The 20,266-nt window shown below is 42.0% G+C and overlaps 1 protein-coding gene across 6 annotated transcripts in view; it reads right to left on the bottom strand.

Annotated features, from left to right (window-relative positions):
* ARHGAP32 (Rho GTPase activating protein 32) overlaps positions 1–20,266 on the bottom strand; it is a 280,782-nt gene that overhangs the window by 55,427 nt on the left and 205,089 nt on the right. For 4 of the 6 annotated variants that reach the window (XM_026097253.2, XM_026097254.2, XM_064524332.1 and 1 more), the window contains 3 exons: positions 14,842–14,923; positions 9,025–9,075; positions 6,324–6,398 (listed from right to left, as the gene is read on the bottom strand). In XM_026097253.2, the coding sequence (XP_025953038.2) occupies positions 6,324–6,398; positions 9,025–9,075; positions 14,842–14,923 (208 nt within the window). The remainder of the gene's footprint in view (positions 1–6,323; positions 6,399–9,024; positions 9,076–14,841; positions 14,924–20,266) is intronic. The other 2 variants (XM_026097251.2, XM_026097252.2) reach the window with 1 other exon arrangement.

Raw genomic sequence — 20,266 nt, 5'->3', positions numbered from 1 at the left:
AGCTTCACACTGCAGTTACAGGATTAAATGCTGAAGAAGAATGAGCACAGCACTGACACGAGCTCTTAAATGAAATCCTGCAAATGAAACTTCAGATCAGCAAAGTCTTTTGAATTAGTCACAGACAAGATGATTCACGAGCTAGTGAAGCAAGTCCTAAAGGCCAGAGTAATGTTATGATCTACACTTTGCAGCAGTTTCAATTCACCAGGGGAGAGGAGAAGAGGAGCGGGGAGAAGAGTGAGAGAAGATACAGGGTCAGAGAGAGTAGCTGTCTTGCCTTGGTTGCTTGTGTAAGATTTCTGGTGCAAATAATCAGACATCCCACAGATCTCATACAAGCAGAGGAAGGTATGCCTTTCTCACTTAAGGACTCTTCCCAAACACACCCAGCAGCCATGCTCAAACTGATACCCTCTTAGAAAGCCAAACAGACTTAGGATGGGTTTGCCAGTGTGTATTTTCCAGCTCTGCTCGCTTTTAGCATTAATTTATATCATTTCATACACATGCGCGCAGGAAGGCACCTTCTTCTAGATGCAGCAACATCACTGCTATCTAAGAGCCAGATGCAGCCAGAGCCCCAGCATCACTCTTTCGGTGACAGGGAGGCACCAGCGTAGCTGCTCAGCTTGTGAGAACCCAACAGGGCCAGGCCCTCCCTGCAGATCTGAGGTATGCACCAGCGTGACCCCTCATAAATCCACATGCCAGGGCAAGAAGAGATCAGAGCTACCTGCTAACACCTAAGGTCAAAGCTCCCTGAAAGTATTTCTGATCAACAGCTTGGCTCCCACACTAATTTACAGAGGCCCAGAACTATTCAGAGGAAAGGACAGGAAAAGCACAGAACAAACTACCTTTTTGCTGGAGCTCTTTCAACAACCATGGAGTTTTGCTCAAGCCAACTATTATTAGAGTTAAGTCCCACTTTGACAGAGCTTGTGAAAGAAGAAAAAAAAATCCAGTTTAAAAATAACACACACCCCCCAACCTGAATAAGTGGAAAGCAGGCAGAGTGAGAAACAAGCACAGAACATGCGAAAAGAAAGCTGGCCTTATTAATAGCACACCAGTGCCTCCAACACTCCTCATTCAGACAAGTTTTACCGCTTTATTTCACAAGTAGTCATCCTATTTTGGGTGCATTCAACTCCTCAAAAAATTTTAAGCACACCAGCCCCAAACGCTGTGGCTATTTCAGTATCAGGAACACTAACATGTCTCTCTCACCTGCAGACTGCACACATCTATGTAATTATTTCTGCACTGCTGCATACAGACTGTGCACAGGCTAAGGTGCCACACTGGTCGCCTTTTCCAATTAAAATTCCCCAGGAAACATGGCCAAGACTTGCCACAAAATTCAGTGTCAAACTTAGGAATGCCTGAAGCTACTGTCTCAGGGTTCAGCTCCTCCAGAGAGCCTCAGAGGCTCTGAGCGGCCACACACACACAAGGAGGGAATGCAGAAATGCAGCTCGCTCTTCCCTTACCTGTTACACGCATTTCCTTTGATTTCAGGAGACTCGAGGTTTTCTTCCAGTGCCGCCAGTGGAGGCTGCAGTGTATGCTGGCAGAAGACTTTTTTAACTGGCCGAGCACTACCACTTCCTTGACATGACCTAAGCTGGACAAAAGGGCTCTTCTGCCAGGACAGCTATGCCTACACCAGAGCTGGGCGTTTAGGCTTTTTTTAATTTAATTTTATGTTTTGCTGCCAGATCAGCTCTGTGTGTGACCTTTTTCACACTCATGGAGGGCTCAGCTGTGCCAGGAAAAACACGAGTGCAACTCTGGCCCCAGGCTGGAGACAGAGGCCTCATTCACTGATGCCCTGCACCTGTGCTGTTACGGCCTCGTGCAAAGCAGGCACAAGGTCACGAGAGCAATCACCTTTTTCCCTCACCCTGCACAGGTGCGAATGATTATGGAGGGTACTAGGCTCAGGTGAAATAACTTAGCCCTGCAAGCTGCTCGCTTGGCCCACATGGTCTTTCTTTCTGCAATTAGAAAGGCTCCCCTTCTTGGGGGTGAGAGGGAGAAGACAAGCAGGTTTTACAACTGATTAGAAAACCCTCTTTTCACTTCAGCTAAAAGAAGAAAAAAAGATCTAAATGACCCAACAAAACAAACTGCGTCCCTCTCTTCACCTCAGGTCCCCAGAACTTTCAGGCATCTTGGGAGTTTCGCTCAGACTTCTCCTCCTCTCCCCCAGCTCTTCCCCCAAACCACAAAGTCTCCTGCCTGGCCAACCTTCCTCTGCCTTTGGCCCTACTGCTCTTGGTCGTTCAGACGCGGTGGTAACACCCCAATCTCTGTTCTGCTACAGGGAAAACTCCATTTATAGAAATCGAGCCCTCTCTAAAGAAAGGCTGGCAAAACCTGGCCGGACAGCGGATGCAGTCAGTCAGCAGACGTAAGGATGCACACACTTGTATTCCTGCGCGGTGCAGACAGAAATTCCCCAAAATGTCCCAGAGCAGATTTAAACTTAAGTAGCTATACCAGTATAACTCACTCTCTTGACCTTTTTATTTAGGGACAAACATATCCTTTTCAAATTTATGCCATTTGCAAAGGGTTTCAGGCTAAAACAAAACAGGCAGCTCTCACGGTTGGTAAGAAGATCGCAGAGTGCACATGTGTATGAATGCTGAGGAGCAAAAATGGGGGATATATCCTCCATAATGACTTTGATACAGTGACACTATTAAAAGTGGTGACGTAGTCTTGTACAGGCCAGAAGGCAACCAGCAGATTTCCATTTCCACAACATTCATTACTGGATCTGGTTAATACTGGGTAGACAAAAATATTTACTTTTCTAAAGAAGGCTGTAACCAGTTTACACACAAATGTCTGATAACCATCTAAACATGTTTCCATAGCGCCTAGGAAATGCTATGAAAATACCCATTTGTTCAGGTTACAAATATTGCATCGATCACAAACATCACCTAAGACTCACTGGAGTCCCTAAGTAAGAAAAACAACCATGGGTGCTTAAAAAGCACTGTCAAAATGTATGCTTTCTTCTTACTACTACTGCCAGAAAACATCTGCACTATTAAAGGATTAAAGGATTAGGAAAGAAGAAAATAAACACACTGACCTCCTTATGCTGTGTAGTCTTGGGAATTTATCTGAAACACTTAAAATTTTTGCTTGTCCCTCACTTACGAGCTAGCCAGGATTTATAGATTTTATTAACATGGACAGAGAAAGTATTTCAGATCTGCCAGTAAAGACTAAATTCAAAATCAAGTTACATCCAAAAATATGTTCTCATAGTCACAGGTCCATAGCTGTGTGCACAAAGCACACTTGATACTTTTTAACCTTGAAGGTCTTTTTTAAGCCCCCAGAAAACCCACGGCTTGCATTGGTTTGGTAGTGCACTGCCCAAATTGGCACTCGCAGATATCTGAATCCGTATGTACCTCCAGCTCTCTTGATACCTGCAGCTTCCTAAAAAGATAAATTATGGAGCAACCTTGGTAATCCCCGGGTGGCTTTTCATGCAGCTTTAAAGGAAAATGTATTAAAAACTTGCCCTCTTGCAAAAGGAAAGCGGGGCATTTAGAAGACAGCTTCAGCTATACAACCCACACGAAGTCCTGCGCATCCGTGGCTGCCCCCAGGCAAAGCCACGGGGCTTCCTGTGCTCCCTCCTTTTCCCCGGGGAGGGATCTGGGGAAAAGACATGAAACTCCAGAGCACTGGAGCAGCGGACTCGGATACAGAGGGCTGCCTGTTCCCGCTCTGAGACTAATGTTGAGGAAGCGAAAGAAACACACAGCTCGACGCTCCTCGGCTGGCGTAAGCAAAATTCAACTTCTGTGAATTCCCCCCCCCCCCGACACGGCTGAGGTACCCAGCGCAGCACAGCAGGCTGCTGCTGTCGGGATGCTCCCAGCTCCTGTACCAGCTGGGGGGGGACCGAAACGCAGCCGGGGGCTGGAAGAGCCTGGATGAAGCCCACAGATGCTTGTTTCTGTGGCTCCTTTGCCACATTTGGCAGCTGCCTACTTGAGCTATGCCTAACGCCAACCCTCAAAAGGAAGTTACTAAAGTGCATGTTCTGACTTTAGGGGCTAGCAACCCGGACGGGACTTCCATAGGAGCCACCCCCAAATGTAATGGAAATTGGATACCTAACTCCTTTGCAGTAGTCTTCTAAAGGAAAAACTGACAAAATATGCATTTTATAACAACTGCTTGAAAAGCTGTATCTAGTCCTGATTCAAAGTGGTTTTCATTCTAGGTCAAAATCAAATTCAGACTACATAGTGCTGCTTACTTTTCCAATAAACAGAGAATCTGTAATTTAGAGTTTGCTTTCTTTCAGTATCTGTGCCTAGAATACAAGCTCTAGGAAGCTGTCCTCTCAAACTCATATTTTCCAAGGAAATCACACATTTTATGGTGCAACTTTCATAGGAGACCAGATGAATCCTGAATATAGCGACATCTCCACAGATCAGCCTACAGTTCTGGTCCCTTTCTATTTCTGCCAGAAAATGGGAAGGAAAGAAGAAGGGGAAAGAATCACTTCAAATACAGGAGGGAGAGCAAAGAGAAAGACAGACTCCTGGGAAATGAAGCGCTAAAAGAAAATATAGCTGCAGCTCTCATCTGTACTTCGATTCTGCACACGAATCTAAAAGGATAAAAAGACAAACCATTGCTGCAGCCTATGTCATAGTTGCGTACAGTCCTGAGCAGCGATGGCAATAAATCCCTGTCTCCTAAGGACAGGTAATCACTGCAACAATTCAGAGTAATAAGTACTATATCAGAATTCACTGCACTGAAAGCAAGCAATTCAACGTAATTATGGAAGACTAACTTTGGCATTCCTAACATTTCCAAGATGCTAGCTACCATCACAATAATACTGCTAAAAATATGCTTTTTAAAGCAAGCATCAAACAAACCACTTATTATAAAAGAAAAAAAAAGCATTAAAGCCTAGTTAAAAAAATAAACCCTCCTTTGGTGACTTCAGAACATCACAATGGAAGTACAAAGAAGATTTGCAATCATTTGCAACGCAATCAGAAATAATGCCAGGCACTTACCAAGCACTTAAAATCACTGAACTGCACAAATATTAGCCTCCTTAATAAGCTGTCATATGCTGGAAGGAAAGCAGCATAGTACCAGTGCTGTGGACAGCAGGACCCAAGTGAGCTCTGACTGGCTATATTTATTAGCATCACTTCAATATCAAAGAGCCATTAACCTATAATATTATACCCAAAGAATACATTGGGACAGTCTATATGAGATGTGCAGTTGCCATGCAGATTCAGTTCAACCTCAGCACAAAGGAACTAGATGAAACAGAGGGACATGAGGGGACAACGTGCTGTTTGAGCCCTACAGTACTTTGCAAGCAGTCACCCACCCTGACGGCAAAGGTGTGATCCGGCCTGCCGGAAACCCGAAGTTACGCAGTTGCTTGGTCTTTACTAAAATTCCATTTCCACTTTCCTCCAAAGCACTTAGGAGATCCAGGAGAAAATCTCAGACATGAGTTATCAAAGCCAACAAACAAAACTAAATCTCTGTTACCAAGTATCTCTCAATAACTGGTAATCAAATTGTTTAAGTATATAAAATCTACCAGAGACACATCCCAACTCCTTAGTTTCACTGGAACACTTTAATTTTACCTAATATTAGTTCTGAAAAGCTGTAGCAATGTTGTCATGACAACGACAACACAACACAGTTGTTTTCCGCTATCACCGTGCAACTGGGTACACATTAGGGTCATTCATGCTGCCATAAAACTATGGTATTTAACCACATTTCTTTTCTCTCTTAGTTGAGCAAGTTCTTTCCTCCAGAACATGGTCAGAGAGGGTTTGGCACGCTCTTTGGATATATCTTTCAGAGGCACAATTCAAAAGCACTAGGGAAGGAAGCACACTTTATATTTAGAAATTTTGCAGCCACAAGAAATAAGAACACCCTAATTTATGATACAGACTAATAGTCACTGAGCCACTGATAAAATAGAGCATTCACACTGCAAGACCCGGCCTTATAAACCCATACTCTGAAGATTTGGACCCACTGACTTGAATTAAATCACTTGCATAAAATCTGCTTGCAAGAGGGAGGATTTGTAAAATCTGGCATTGACTTTTCTAGCCATCAGATATTAAAAAAAGATCAATATAATCTATTCCAACTACATCTAGCTTCTGTAATCAGACCTAGGGTGTTAGTAAATAGTTATTGCTATCACAACACACAGTGTTAGACTTGGTTAGGACACTGAGAGACTAATTGTACATAACGGGCTCTACCTGAGCTCAGCTGGGACTGGTTCAGAGCCTCTGTAACATATGCAGAGCCTGGCTTTACACTATCCATCTCCAAATCTGCACGTAATTAAGGTGAGGGGGGGAAGAGGGCAGAGGGGGCAGACAGAAGGTAAGAGAAAGGACAAACAAATTAAAATATCTGCTGGAACAGACTGCAGGAGACTAACAATTTGTAGAGACAGTAATTAGAGAAACAGCACTACAGAAATCTAGATTTCAGTGTTTTGCATTCCAGGATGTTGCTTCTCTGGCACATTCTAGACCTCATGTACTCCTAACTAGTAATATCTATGTGCAAAAAGAAGTCTAACTGAAGTGCATGAAGATATGCCAAGTTCACAGTCTAAATGGCAAAAAAGATGAGGTGACATGAAATAAGCTGAGTTAGTACCTTGAATCCCAATAAAACTTCAGCTGCAGAGGATGAAAGGGGATGCTACTGCTACCTGAACAACCGGCTTAAAGCTGGCTCAAGTGTGACTGCAGCCCATGAAGTCCAATTCTCAATTCCAGTGCAAACACACACACTTACTTATTATGTATACATGTCACTGTAAGCAGAATTTTCACTGTAAACAGTTTTTTAAAATTATATAAAATAGATCCCAATTTACTTTGGAAAATGCTAGTAGAAGAATCAGTGATGTTTAAACATAGCTGTAACTTGCATCATCATGGTCTTCGGTCTCACTGGAGGCTAAAGATTTAGAGCTCATTTTCAGAGAAACTCTGTCCCAGTTTCAAAAACATATTTCAGCTCTTGCCTCCTTATTTAGGTCTCGGCTTCCCATTGCTTTAGCTGGGGAAGTTAGAAGCCTAAAAAGAACTGCAACACGAGCAGAGAGTAACCTCCCCCTGACACCAGCAAACTCCGAAAAGGACCTAAAAGCTTCCATACTTACAAGATACATAAAGTATCTTCCTAAATTATTAGAAAAAGAAGATATGCAACCGTGATCTTTGATGTACAGAACCATTATAAACAAGAACCACCAATGCAGACCACAGAGGAGCACCCAGGCATGGGAGGGAAGCGAGGCAGGATCTCTCTAGTGGTGCTCTGTGGGGAGCGATAGCCAAGTTTCTAATCTCTGTTGCAATTCTATGACTCACAAAGGGACGTGGCTGCCAAAAGAAATTAATTTCACATGAACAACAAGCAAACCCACTAATTAGCCTTATACCTTTCAGCAGCAATATTATAGCTGCTCCAGTGTTGAACTCTTCCCTCTACACAACCGGCTTAGAAAGGAGAGCGACTGTGAACGCTCACCTTTCAGGTTACGCTCAGTAACCAGAGAGAACGTAGCCATCCTTTGCCTTCACCTTAGAAAGGGCAAAAAAACCCCAACCCTGCCCTTGGCATCTCAAGTTAACTGCTACTGAGGCTTAGCTGAAGCGGAATCTCAGAAGGGCTCATAGGTTCAAGGAACTTGACTACAAAAGAGGAAGAGACTAAGGAAAATCTTTTCTGCCTAACTACACGTCCAAAGAAAACTCCTTAGATCTTACCGGCATTCACTATTCTGACACCCCCCCCCCCAACTTTCTGGCATGTTATATACCATTGGATACACTCAGTCACAGCAATCAGTTTTGCCCTCATTCTTATAAACTCTACCACAGTTTAAATGTCCCCTGGCTGCTCTTGCTGTTGGTTTGGATACACGCAGTAGAAGCACCCCCACGCTGCATGAGCGCATCGGAAACACCAACCCTGTTTTCCGCAGCTCTGCCTTCCTCACTGAAGTCTCTCCCTCTCTGGCTAGGGAGCATTTGATAATCTGGGCACGTGCTCAGCACGGTGGTCAGTAAGTTAAGCGTTCACACCAGTCTGCTGCGAGCTGTCACTCCTCTGCTGGAGTAAGTGCCACGAAGAGGAACCGCATGCCTGTTTCCCACACTACAAGCGTATCAGAGCACAGTCTCTATGCCAACAGGCTGGAAGTGTATGTGTGTGTGTGTGTGTGTGTGTGTGTGGGAAGCATATATATACATATGCATGTATCTCTGATATTTGCACATCCTTTTTTAAGGCTGATTTATGAAATCCAAACAGCATCCCAGGGCAGTGTGTCCAATTTTACCAACAATAGGTTATTGTTAGGAGGTTTAGATCAGCACTAACAGGACCTAAACAGGATCATGGCAAGATGAAGGAGGACTCTGCAGGCAAGCCACTCCCATGTAACTTCACGGTTTCATTTTGGGAGCTGTGAAATAGTAAATACAAATGCCATTTTCTGATTTTAAAAAAAGCATTCTTTCCTTCTGAAGATTCTCAAGTAATAACAAATTGTCAGACTCATCTTTAATTCCTTTCCATCACCCAACTTTTAACTTCTCTTTCTTTCAAACTGACATTCTTATTTGGTTTGCTCAGTACTTAATAGGGCAATTTCTTTTTATTATGGCTTTATTGATACAAAATGATCGTATCAGTTCTAGCAGAAAAGAGTTAGAATTGCTAGGGTTTTTTTTATTGCCCTGCTGTATTTGTTTAATGTCCAAAGAGCTTTAAAAAGGCACATGTTAGACTAAAGCTTTGCTTTGGTTTCCCTAAACATCCTTCAAAGCATCAGTGCTACTGACTTCCATGTATAGGATTAAAAACAAAAAAAAGAGAGAGAGAGAGAGACAGAGACAAAGAGAAAGAAGAAAAAAGGAATCAGTGAAAACGTACAAGGGGGGAAGTAGCTCCAGGATGCTGGACGGGCTCCATGGGCAGGGGAGACTGGGAAGGTATAATTAAAAAAAAAAAAGAAAAAAGAAACAAAAAAGTTGGTTAAAACATGCGCCCATTCAAAATGGGCTGAATTCATACAAAGCTCGGCTATATACAGTGCAGTGTACCAGCACAGACCCAGTCCTTCAAGATGGAAGTCCATTAGGATCCTGGAATTCCCCACCCAATACGCGTCCTTGTTCCGAAAAAACATTTATCACATTTGAACTTTTAGCCCAAGGCCCAGCCCTGCTGACCACCACAGCGGAACATACAATTTGTTTGCATTACTCTCAGTGTCTGCTAAGCATGTGTTTATGGTTAAGCCTACGTTTAAGTACTCTGTTGAGACAGAAACAGGACTGGAAGATGTAATATTTCTCTAAATACATGGACAATGCCAACCACTTAAAAAAGAAAACAATTCCCAAATTTGTAAATTGACATTTTGCATAACTGGGTCCATTATGAATCTAGCTTTGCTCCATTTCTAATGGTGCTAAAGCAGGCAGCTGCTTTATCTTGCTTTTCATTCTGTGTAAGAAGGAAAGCAAAATTGTCAAAGATGAACATTTTCATCTTGACAACAGGGTTTTTCCATTAACTCATTACAGAGAGGGCACAGACTTTGCTCTTGATGCCTCAGCCGCAACTATTGGCCTTTTTTTCTTAAAAAGAAATTAAATTAAAGAAAATTTAATCTTTTAAGTAAAACACCACCGTTTTTGTCTGGGGATTAGTAGCTAGCCTGTTTCGAAGCAGGCATTACCTCTCAAGAGTCTGGCATGATTGCACCAGCTCTTAAACGATGAATGTAACTTGATTTGCATTTTTGCAGTTAAAGTTAATTAATTCAGGGCTGTACTAGAGTCTTCAGGAAGTCAGAACAGATTGCTGCACAGGTCCCCTAGTAGTCTGTTGCCTAATCCAGGCCTAAATTTCAAATCTCCTGAAATTCAGTAGGTTATTTGCATTGGGAGTGTTGACCCCAAAATTTATTCATTGACAACAGCTTGCAATACTAACAAGTATCTTTTAAAACTTCATTAATGGTGTACAACAAAAGTACATTTACCAGATAAATCTAAATTAAATGAATGGATGAGACAGGAAATTGAAAAATCCTCCATAAAGTTGGGTGGAGTGGCTGGGTTATTCGATTTTTTGCCTTAAGCAAGACTGAGGAACTGATGAGAACGACCCCGGAATTTTTAAAATGTTTAGAGTTTTGAAAAAAAGAAAGGGAAACGTTACCTTCTTATCCCCCATCTCTTCACTAAAGCTCAAGCTCTCACACTGCAAACTGCAACTTTATTCTGTGTTTCCCCATTGTGCCTAAATGTCCCCCGAAAAGCAACAGTGTAGGGAAACCTTCAGGTAAGTTGTGGTGCTGAGGCAGGCTGCTTTGGTAAGCACACTTCGGCAGGGTGAGGTACACAACAACATGCTGCTTGTTAGCAAAAGACATGAAACAAATTGTATGTATGAGCTGAAACATGATAGGAGATTTGAAATACAATTAAACTACCACAGCAAATATCCAGAAGTATGAGAACGTGGAATGAAACAGACACCCGAGACATGCTGCCTGTGACAGTTAGCTGGGCAAAACTGGTGAGATGGGACAACATGAACAAATACACACACGCACACACCGTTCCTGGAAAAGACCAACCAGAGATGGAGACAACCGAACGAGAAGAGTGAACACAGCCTCAATCTGCAAGCTCTTCCCAAATGTTCCCTTAGAAGGAAGAAACAAAACAGCTATTCTTTAGTTCTTCCAAGCAGCACAATGAATATTTAAAAGATTTACTTCTTACCAAGACGACTATCTGAATTTCAAATACAATCTTTCATCCCATATCTCTTCAAAAACCTTTCTATATAAGACCTGATTCCATCTGTAGTAATACTGAAATTCAGCTAAATTGTCAGTGAATGGCATTAGCTATAAAATATTGGATACCAATTCAATATAATAATTTAGATCAAGAAGTAAATTTCAGAATACTGTATCTGAGTAAGAATTCGGGAAGAATTTAGAAAGGAGAAAACAACAAGCACTCAAACAAACTGGGATTTGTTGAGCTCACACTACCCTCCCTGGATCTGCACAGTGTTTTTTTACGTAAATAGAAACAGTCAGGACATCAGTTTGCATTTCGCCTGAAAAAAAGATTTGCTTACAGCACTGAACATGAGAAAATTTGGGGCACCAGCTTAGTAGGAAAATGAAGGGACAATGCTACTCAAAGTGACTTCCAGGAAAGCCTGAGCACCTTCTACTTTCCTTGTGTGCCTTTCTCACGTGTACGAATTGAGTCTACAAGTACTGAGGCAGCTTGTTCATAGAATAAATTCTGAAATGTACTTGAAATTAAGTTCAGCTTCTCCAAATCTAGCATTTGTGAATGACATCAAAGTTTGAAAAAGGAAAACTCTAAGCAACTTCATTAAGCAATAATGGAGCCTACTTTAATTATCAGATCATTGTGTGTGTGTGTGTGTGTGTGTGTGTGTGTGTGTGTGTGTGTGTGTGTGTGTGTGTAAGTATACCTACTGCATACTGAAAGTGAGTTACCAGTCTCCATTACTACATTGCTAAGATCACAAGCAGTATTTTGGGAGATGATAGTTTTATCTACTTCAGTGATGATTCAAGGCAAAAAAAAAAAACTTCTTTCTTACTACTTCGCACTTTCAGAATTGAATAAAATGGACACGGTTTTCCTGCAAGGTTAGTTTTCTTTCTATTTATCTCAGACACTGGCTGCATTATCACTGGTGTGAGCATGTACTTCCACCGTCAAAGAAAACATTGTTTGTAAAAGCAGAGTTTGCATTTAAACCCACCCTTCCTCTTTGATTGCCTGAATTTCATTTACATTTGAACTTCAGTCATTATTTGTACTGCATTTAAGACCAATACAATGTTTTATGGTTCTATTAAAATGTTGTCCTCATCACTTCTGCAAATCAAAACCTCTAATTGTAAATAATAATAAAAATGTAGGGCAGGAAGTTCTTTGCTTTCCATCTGCTTTTCATTAGATCACTCAATCCAGCCAAATCTAAGGACAATTAAACAACACAAGCAGTTCCACGTCTGTAAATTCCTTCATGGCAAAGAGCTTTATGCTGCAAAATGTCCTAGATGCTCTAACAAACAATGTTTTGATTAAAGAGAAAAAGGTTGCATGTTGATATAAACATGCTTTATCAAGCCCAAATCTAAAACTTCACATTTATTCTGGATGAAATACCCTGCTGATGTCAAGCAAGGACAAAACCTCCAAGTGGTTCTGTTTAGAAAAGTCTCTTTCTATTCCTTGCAAAAAGCCAATCTAACGTTTAAAATTTAGGTAAAGGGGGGAATTTACGTTCTGGGGATTTTAAAGTGTATGGGAAACATCCTAGAAGCCTGAGCTGTAGATTAGAATACACTAAAAGTACAGAATATGGGTGAGGAAAGTGCAAACTCTTCTGCATTAGCCCACCAATACAACCCTTAGCCGGGCTCTGGAGGAACCACTTGGAAGGAAATTTCACATTTCAGAGCAGCACTGCTTAAGCCACTCGCTCTGCTCCAGCAGCTCATTTCTGCCCCTGTGCCACGTTCTCGTACTGTGCTGGCAACGCAAGCCAGCCTGCGCAGCTGTGTGGTAACCCCGATCAGGAAACTGAAGCTCCTGCCTCCCCCCTTATCTTCTCACCCCTTCTGCATTTTGCACATTCTGTTTTTTCTCTGGACAGATGAGTTCCCTGAGTTCTCCAGCATAACATCCAACATGCCTGAACCTCCTCCCCAAGTCCTTCCTGCTTCCTCCATGTCACAACTTCTGTAGCTGAGTAAGAGTCTTACAGACATCTGCCTCCACTATACAAGTGCAGTGACATCCCAAGGTGGAAAAAATAGAAAGCATAATGCTGCAGTGAAATGGTATCGCAAATTCTGTGTGCAAGAGAAGGGCAGGGAAGGATTACAGAAGCAGCTGCAACATTAGTTCTAGCAATACTGGAATCTGAAACCTTATCAGGGTTCTTCTGGAGTAGTTTTTTACCTTTAACTGTATGTATGGAACAACTATCAGGGAGGTCAACAGTGATGGCCTCATGACATGGCAGTATCTTTCAACATACTACTTTTAATAGGACTTGGGCTTTCTATGTCAACTACAACAAACGTTTCCCATGACTGAAAGAGGAAATCCACCCCCTAGTGCGTTGTTAAGGTCAAACAGAGTTTGTTAATCTATGCTACTTCATTTTCTCTCATTAAAGCGTAGCTAGAAAACTACTCCCCATCAATGCATGGCGCTTAATTGCCTGAGCCATATTTTAACAATGAGCACTTGCTTATGGTTGTCTCTATCAGCCTGGCCTGTACTCAGGTTTAAAGTCGACCTTGTCTACATGCGTTAGCAGATAGACTACAGGGTAGTGACTGACCACAGCATTTAGAGATCAGCTTCAAACACCACGAGGCAGATACTGGATTTATGGAACGACCACCTGCTGCAGTGCCTTGAATTGCCAGAGATCTGCGTGATGCTGATTCTAAGAAATACATATGAATGTTCCCAGGAATAACAAAGACTGGAGATACCAATGGCTGAGAAAAGTATTTTCCTAAATTGTCTGCTCTGTGAAGCATGCAGATTATTGCACTACACTGACAGCTTTGGGTGTTCATGACTTCTTACTACTGCGCCAAAAGCCTTGAGCCCTAACAGAATATCAGATGAAATGCATTTCCCCTGGTAAAATATCAAGCTTTGGAATTGCATCTCTTTTTTCCTTGACATATCAAATCACTCTTTTAAGATAAGGATCAGCGTTAAAATAGACAAAGTAGATGAACACCAGTTCACCAGTTAACCAACTATCAGCCTATGCCTGCTGCACAACCTTTTGAAAAGGATCAGCAATTTCAAAATTCTTCTCTTGATACACAAACTGCAGTTAGGGTGATCTTAAATTTTATATATATATATATATGTGTGTGTGTGTATGTTTATTTTGGAAGAATAAAATGAAAGCTTCAGCACCAGTAAATTCTACAGACGCCTCACCTTTGCCAACACATACACCTGCAATCACTTCCAGTGCGTGCTAGTAAGGATGCCATTAGAATCAGATCCAAGATCTTACTTTCTATTTAATTTTCCTTTGATCAGCAGAGCCTGGTATTAATTGGTCTATATTTCATATAATACATAAGCATCTGGAAGGACAGCAGGAAGTGGATGGAGTTATATACCCAGAACGGAAGCAATTAGGGTTCCAAGTTCCATTATATCTGACTTGGTCCATCAATCCCCAAACATAAAGCAGCTTCCAGTGCCTAATTTATCTGTTCCATCTAACTGAGCATAAACATTTTTGGATCACTTATATGTCCTGTATGAAAAAGAACTAATGTACAGCACTCTCCAGACACCAAGACCTGTGATGTTGCATGGAATCATTAGTTACAGATTGCTGAAGGAATCTCAAATTCTTATAAGCCTAAAATCTTTCAAAACATGCAGGAGATGAACATTGATATTAGCTTACATAACACTGCAGATGAAAGACACTCAATAAGGGCAACTATTCAGAGACAGGTAACGTGTGGATGATCAACACATACAGCAGATAACATGGTATGTATAAAGGATGATCAACACATACAGAGGATAACATGATATGTAAAAAGCAGATATTAAGCATGGAACACTGAAAAGATGCCTCCATCTTATTTCACTGCACCTTAAAACTAAATATACATACCTGGTTTTGGCACAGAATTGGTCATCGACTGAGGAACTTTGTCATTTATTAGTTCAACACACTCACTAGGAAAAAATCCAACCTGTAATAAAAAGAGAGAGACAGAATATTGAGTGCTGTGTTTCTAGATCAGAACCGTTAAACTTGGGTATAATTATAGCCTTTATGAAGCTACATGTAAGCCTTTTCCTCTAACTCTGCTCTCCTGACACTCCATAACATTATCCAACCTAAAATGACCCAGCATAACAATAATAGTTTTTCAAAACGATGCAGGCAAAAAAAATCTACATACTAAATTATTGGTTCTGTAAAATACTATGTTATAAATCTGTTTTCTAAGGACAGAGGTATCAACTTGCAACTGCGTGTATGGAGAGGGGAAAGGACAAGTGTGCTAGACACTCTTAAATCGCACGTGAAGCTGAAGAGACAGAAACACTGAAGCTTGGTTTCCTGCACCTGGCTGCATGTACGTAACATGAAATTTAATGGAGACAGCAAGACTTCTTAGCTCTTAACATCTCAATTATTCCTACCCAAATTTCACCAACACTGTGGCCTTTTTTTATTTTAACTGTCAAAATAATTCACAGTTCAAACACATTAACAAGCACTTTAACATTTTATTCCTTTAAAAAAGTGAAATTAAATATGGGTCAGTATATCTGCACATTTGTATAGTCTCGTTACAGAAAAAGGCACATTCTCCTGTGATACGCTAAGAGGAGACACCTTGAATGCACGAAGCTCTGCCCTGTGTACTAGCCATACTGTGTGCCCGATCTGACGAACGTGGGTAATCAGTGATACTCCCGAAGCTTTCAAATTAAGCATGCTTAAAGATGGCGCTAAAAAGTTCAATGTGGCTTTGGTTAAAGTGAATTCAACTCAATTCTTAGAACTGAGAATAGTTTTAATAAAATACACAGACTAAAATGAGACCTTCATTTGTAACTAAGAACCCAGCAATTTGACTAGAAATAAACAAAAGTATTTTTACAAGAAAGAGCAAGATGCAGCGAAAATGTCTCTAACGAGAGCCAGGACTCCTGGTGCGTACTCTCATATCTGCTTCTGAACATCCACTTTCCCTATCAGCAAAGGATAAGGGCGGATAGCACCACATCCCCATTACTGAAATATCATTTGAAAGAACAGCTGACAAACACACTGCACAAGCTGTTTAACTGTCATGTTACGATTTATCTTTGTACCTGCTAATCACGCCAAAACAGTAACAGTATTCCAGAAACAAATCCCAGAGGCAAGCATCTCCTTAGCCAATATTTACAGATGCTTCAAAAGCAATGATCCTCCCCGGGCTACCACACAGCAACGCTACGCAAAAAGCTTTGACAACCACAGAACGCAACTCCTCTGCTGTCAGCATCGCCAGCAATGAAGACATCTAGGAGTGCCCACTTTACAGCAAAGTCCGGCGAGTGCTTACTTTCAAAATGCTGATTTGCAGCATTCCTGGACTGACCTTTAACACTGCGTTTTTTCCGGCATCCCCTCTAGGTTAGAAATGCTGGAGAGACTATCTAAATCAGCATAATGGTTAAAAACTGGATCATACGGCAGATCTTAATTTGCTCTTTAGATAGGACATACTTGCAGAAATTCACAAGTCACTCAAAAGTCCCCACATCTGGGGAGAACTGAAATTATCCCCCTTTCACTGTTTAAGGAATCAGGCTAAGATCTGACCAATACACCATTCTCGGGCTGAGTCTTTGCACAGATAGGCATTTTAGACCTCCTGGCATACCAGCCTTCTCTCGGATAATGAGGTCCACTGCACAGCGTCCTCCTCCTTACATTTGTCCAATGTGAAAGTCAAGCCAGACCAGAGCTTTTGGAAACTTTTATCCACAGTTCATATTTCCAGACCTTTTACTCTTAGATCCTACCTTCTCACCCAACCCAGCACAGCCTCTGCACTGTAATTCAATGACATGTAATTCAAGGACAACCTCCCTCCCAAGACACCCCACATAAGGCAGAAGCAGGATTTCCTGCCCTGTGTCAGGCATGCGATTTGGACAGCTGAAAGCATCAAGTCACCTCATGCAGACACAGTTCAGTCAAGCGCTACAACAGTGTATGGCAATAAGGCAGTAGATGGGTCCCTGAGAAGATACTCCTGAGTTATATCATGCAGTGGTGATTTTTGTGCAGTTCATAGATAAAAATACACAGATTAGCACAAGGAAACAGCATGAATCCTAGCATGACATATGAAGTCCTTCATCATATGGCTCACAGCACAATGCTGCTGCTTTGCCAGGAGATGTTGAGAAACAGGCCGACTAGACATACACAAAAAGCACTAGTATTTAAATATGCGTTATGTGATTTTTAAATACTGTACTATAGCTAAGAGTCTCTCCTGGACATTTCCTATGCAAGAGATGCAGAAGACAATTTTTACATCAGGAAAAAGTACGCATCCAGTTAGAGTCTCAGCACCATTGCACAAATGACACATCTGGAACCCTCCACAGTTGAAGCAAATTAGTTCCTTTCATTCTCAATGCTTTGAAAACGCTTTTTTGTTTCGATTGCATGATAAAGACTCACGAAGTCTATGCCTGAGATTTGTAAAGGAATCTGAAAAATCTGGATACAAATCTTCCATTAATCATAATGAAAAACGGTGGAACTAAACCCAACCAAAAAGCCTATAAAGTAATCAAAACCTCATTTGCCTTTAATTGTTAACATAATGTTTCTTCTATTACCAGATGTAATATACAATACTAAATATGAAATTAAAAATGAAACAAGCCTCATGGCGGTTCTGTCACTGCTTCTCAATATCTCAGAAAGTTTCCCTCATAAAACATGGTATCTGCCCTGAACACCCCCTTTTTACCATGTTCACAATCAATAATTCGAGTGGACATTTACAGGAAAGAGAATTTTTACTTGTGCTCTTCTTGACAAGCTCTCTGATATTAACTTACTGGTAATAGTTCTAATGGCTTGCATTTTCTGACTGATGTAGCTTTTCTTCCAAGGTCCTCAAGAGATCATCTGCAGGGTCATAACCCATAACTTGTGCCTCATTCCCACCCACTTAAAAGCTGCTGCTTTTCTTTCCATGGAAAGTTTTCCATGATTTTGCATAAATAAATTACTTTGGTCCCAGAGTTAATCTCAACAGATGTAGCAAGGCACTGTTAGAGCTTGATCCAGGATTAAAGGATTTGGCAACATACTAAAATTAATAGTGAGGGTAATATATATTTAGATAGTACAAGGTCATCTAAAGGTTAAAAAAATCACTACACACCTTAACCAAGGAGGAAAGCACAGGCTGCTGTTGCAGACAAACATTTCTACAACAGCTACGATTGTATCTTTGTTTAATTTTATGCCAGACTCTGCTAAAAGTGGAAGATCCACAAGGCTTTATGGGAAAGAGTCAAAAGACCAGTGATCATTTTCAGTGCATGAGGCGAGAATCCAAGCAAATGAGCAAGCAGCAGCCACATAAACGGCACATGAAACACCATTTGTCTGAGATACTTTGTTTGCTTTTTGGTTTTAACATAAGCTAGAGTATGGGTTAAATTTCATTCAAAAAAATTCACCTTTTTTAGTTTAAAACCATGATGGGCTAGCAAACCCTAACACTGAAACATCAACTTTTTATTGCCAGCTTGGCTTTCTGGGAGGAATTTTCACATGTGCTGCTTGCCAGGCCGCTGCATCAGCGACTGGGGCAGCGAAAACGGAGAAGCGCCTCCCTCGTACATGCAAGGAAGGCACCGAGCCATGCACGTTAGCATTTTATTCGTTTCTCACTCCTAGACAAGAAAGCATGAGCTCTGTCCACCCCTCTCTCTTTCTCTCTCAACCTCCTTCTGTTCCCCAGCACAGTTTCCCCTCACCCCTTTTTTCCATTTATGCCACAGATAAATCCACACAGACCCTCCTTCCAGGAACCTGAATGAAAGGGACAGATGATTCTTTGCACTGTGTCAGAGATTTCAGGGCCTGACAATCTACCAAATTCCCCCCCCCCCCCCGCCTGCTTCCTGGCAGTGTCAAAAGCACTCTAATCATTTATTGAAGGCAGTTGCCTTCCATCATCCACGTGTCCAACACCAAACCACAATACTGAGCCCTTCACACTTGCAGAGATGAGGATGCTGACGGTACAGATAATGGCTGCAAGTGAAAAGCAGTCTCCAGTGCTCTGGCCTTGGATACAGAGGAGAATTAGAGCGGAATTTAGGAAAAGCCTTCCTATGTAACATGATATTCCAGGCCCAAATTTTCGTGAAAGAAACAATGCCATGATAAATCCATGAGCTAATGGCTTACTGCAGCTCTTCTGTTGCATCTCAAGACCTTCCTATCAAAAGCCTGTGTTTCATTCCGGACCTGCTTCACTTCTTTCAGCATGGATAATTTACATGCGCAATCCCACATGGACAGTCTCTTTGTGAATAAAAGGAATTGGAAGAGTTTTGTGGCCAAGATATTCAGCTCTCCTTTACCAGAGTTTAGGATCTCCTATGCCTAGACAAAATTTCCAAACTATCTTTTGAAAACCTAACTTTGCAAGTACATAATCCTTCTACTTTCTGCCCCAACTCTGATAATACGGATACAGTTCTTAATCTGCATTATAAACACCAGCCTGAGCACTTGCTCTTTTCATTACCTGACCATGCAGAAAACTCAGACAGTGGCAGAGAAGTTCAGAGTTGCAGCCTAAAACGTCCCTCATCAATGCAGCGTGTTCTCTGGGCAAGACAGTGTTCAGCCTTGCGTGAGCACAAAGGAGGAGGATACTAACAACCCTGCTCCTCTTCTAACCGGTGCCCCTCTAAACTGGGGGAGGGACTTGGCTGGTATGCCAGCTGTAGTTTGGGAAACCGGGTGAGGCAGATCAAAGGCTGTCTTTTCCCTTAGCATTCACACCTCCCGGAGCAGCCGAGCTACCAGGCACCTGCATGGTGAACATCACTACCAAAGGTTGCTTGTGCTCCTACAGCGGGGCGTGAGAAATCTCTGCTGCTCAGCTAGAGAAATGCATGCACTCCTGCTGTGCTCCGTGGCTTGGGATGACAAGGGAAATGCCACCCCACGTGGATGGGTGCCTACGCCCCTGCACACTTTTGCTATGTTCCTACATGAAGGGGCACCCCCTGCCCCATGCAGCAGAGCACACGTGTGCTGCCTGGGAAACGCTTTCTCGTGGCAAAGCCATTCAGACATCGTTTGGCCCGATCTGTTACCGCACTTGGCACCATCCTACAGATGGAAGCAGCCATCTGGCTGAGAAGCGACGTCACTGCTGACATGTCCACTGGGCTCTTTCACATCGCCTGTTTTGCAGGTGATATCATTCTCCAGCCAGATGGCTGCCTGTAGCGCTGAGTTCCCAAATCAATGCACGTGAACC

The sequence above is a fragment of the Dromaius novaehollandiae genome, chromosome 21, assembly GCF_036370855.1.
Source record: "Dromaius novaehollandiae isolate bDroNov1 chromosome 21, bDroNov1.hap1, whole genome shotgun sequence".
NCBI classification, from domain to species: domain Eukaryota; kingdom Metazoa; phylum Chordata; class Aves; order Casuariiformes; family Dromaiidae; genus Dromaius; species Dromaius novaehollandiae.
Note: the sequence above shows the minus strand (reverse complement) of the source record. Positions and strands in the feature narration are given on the sequence as shown.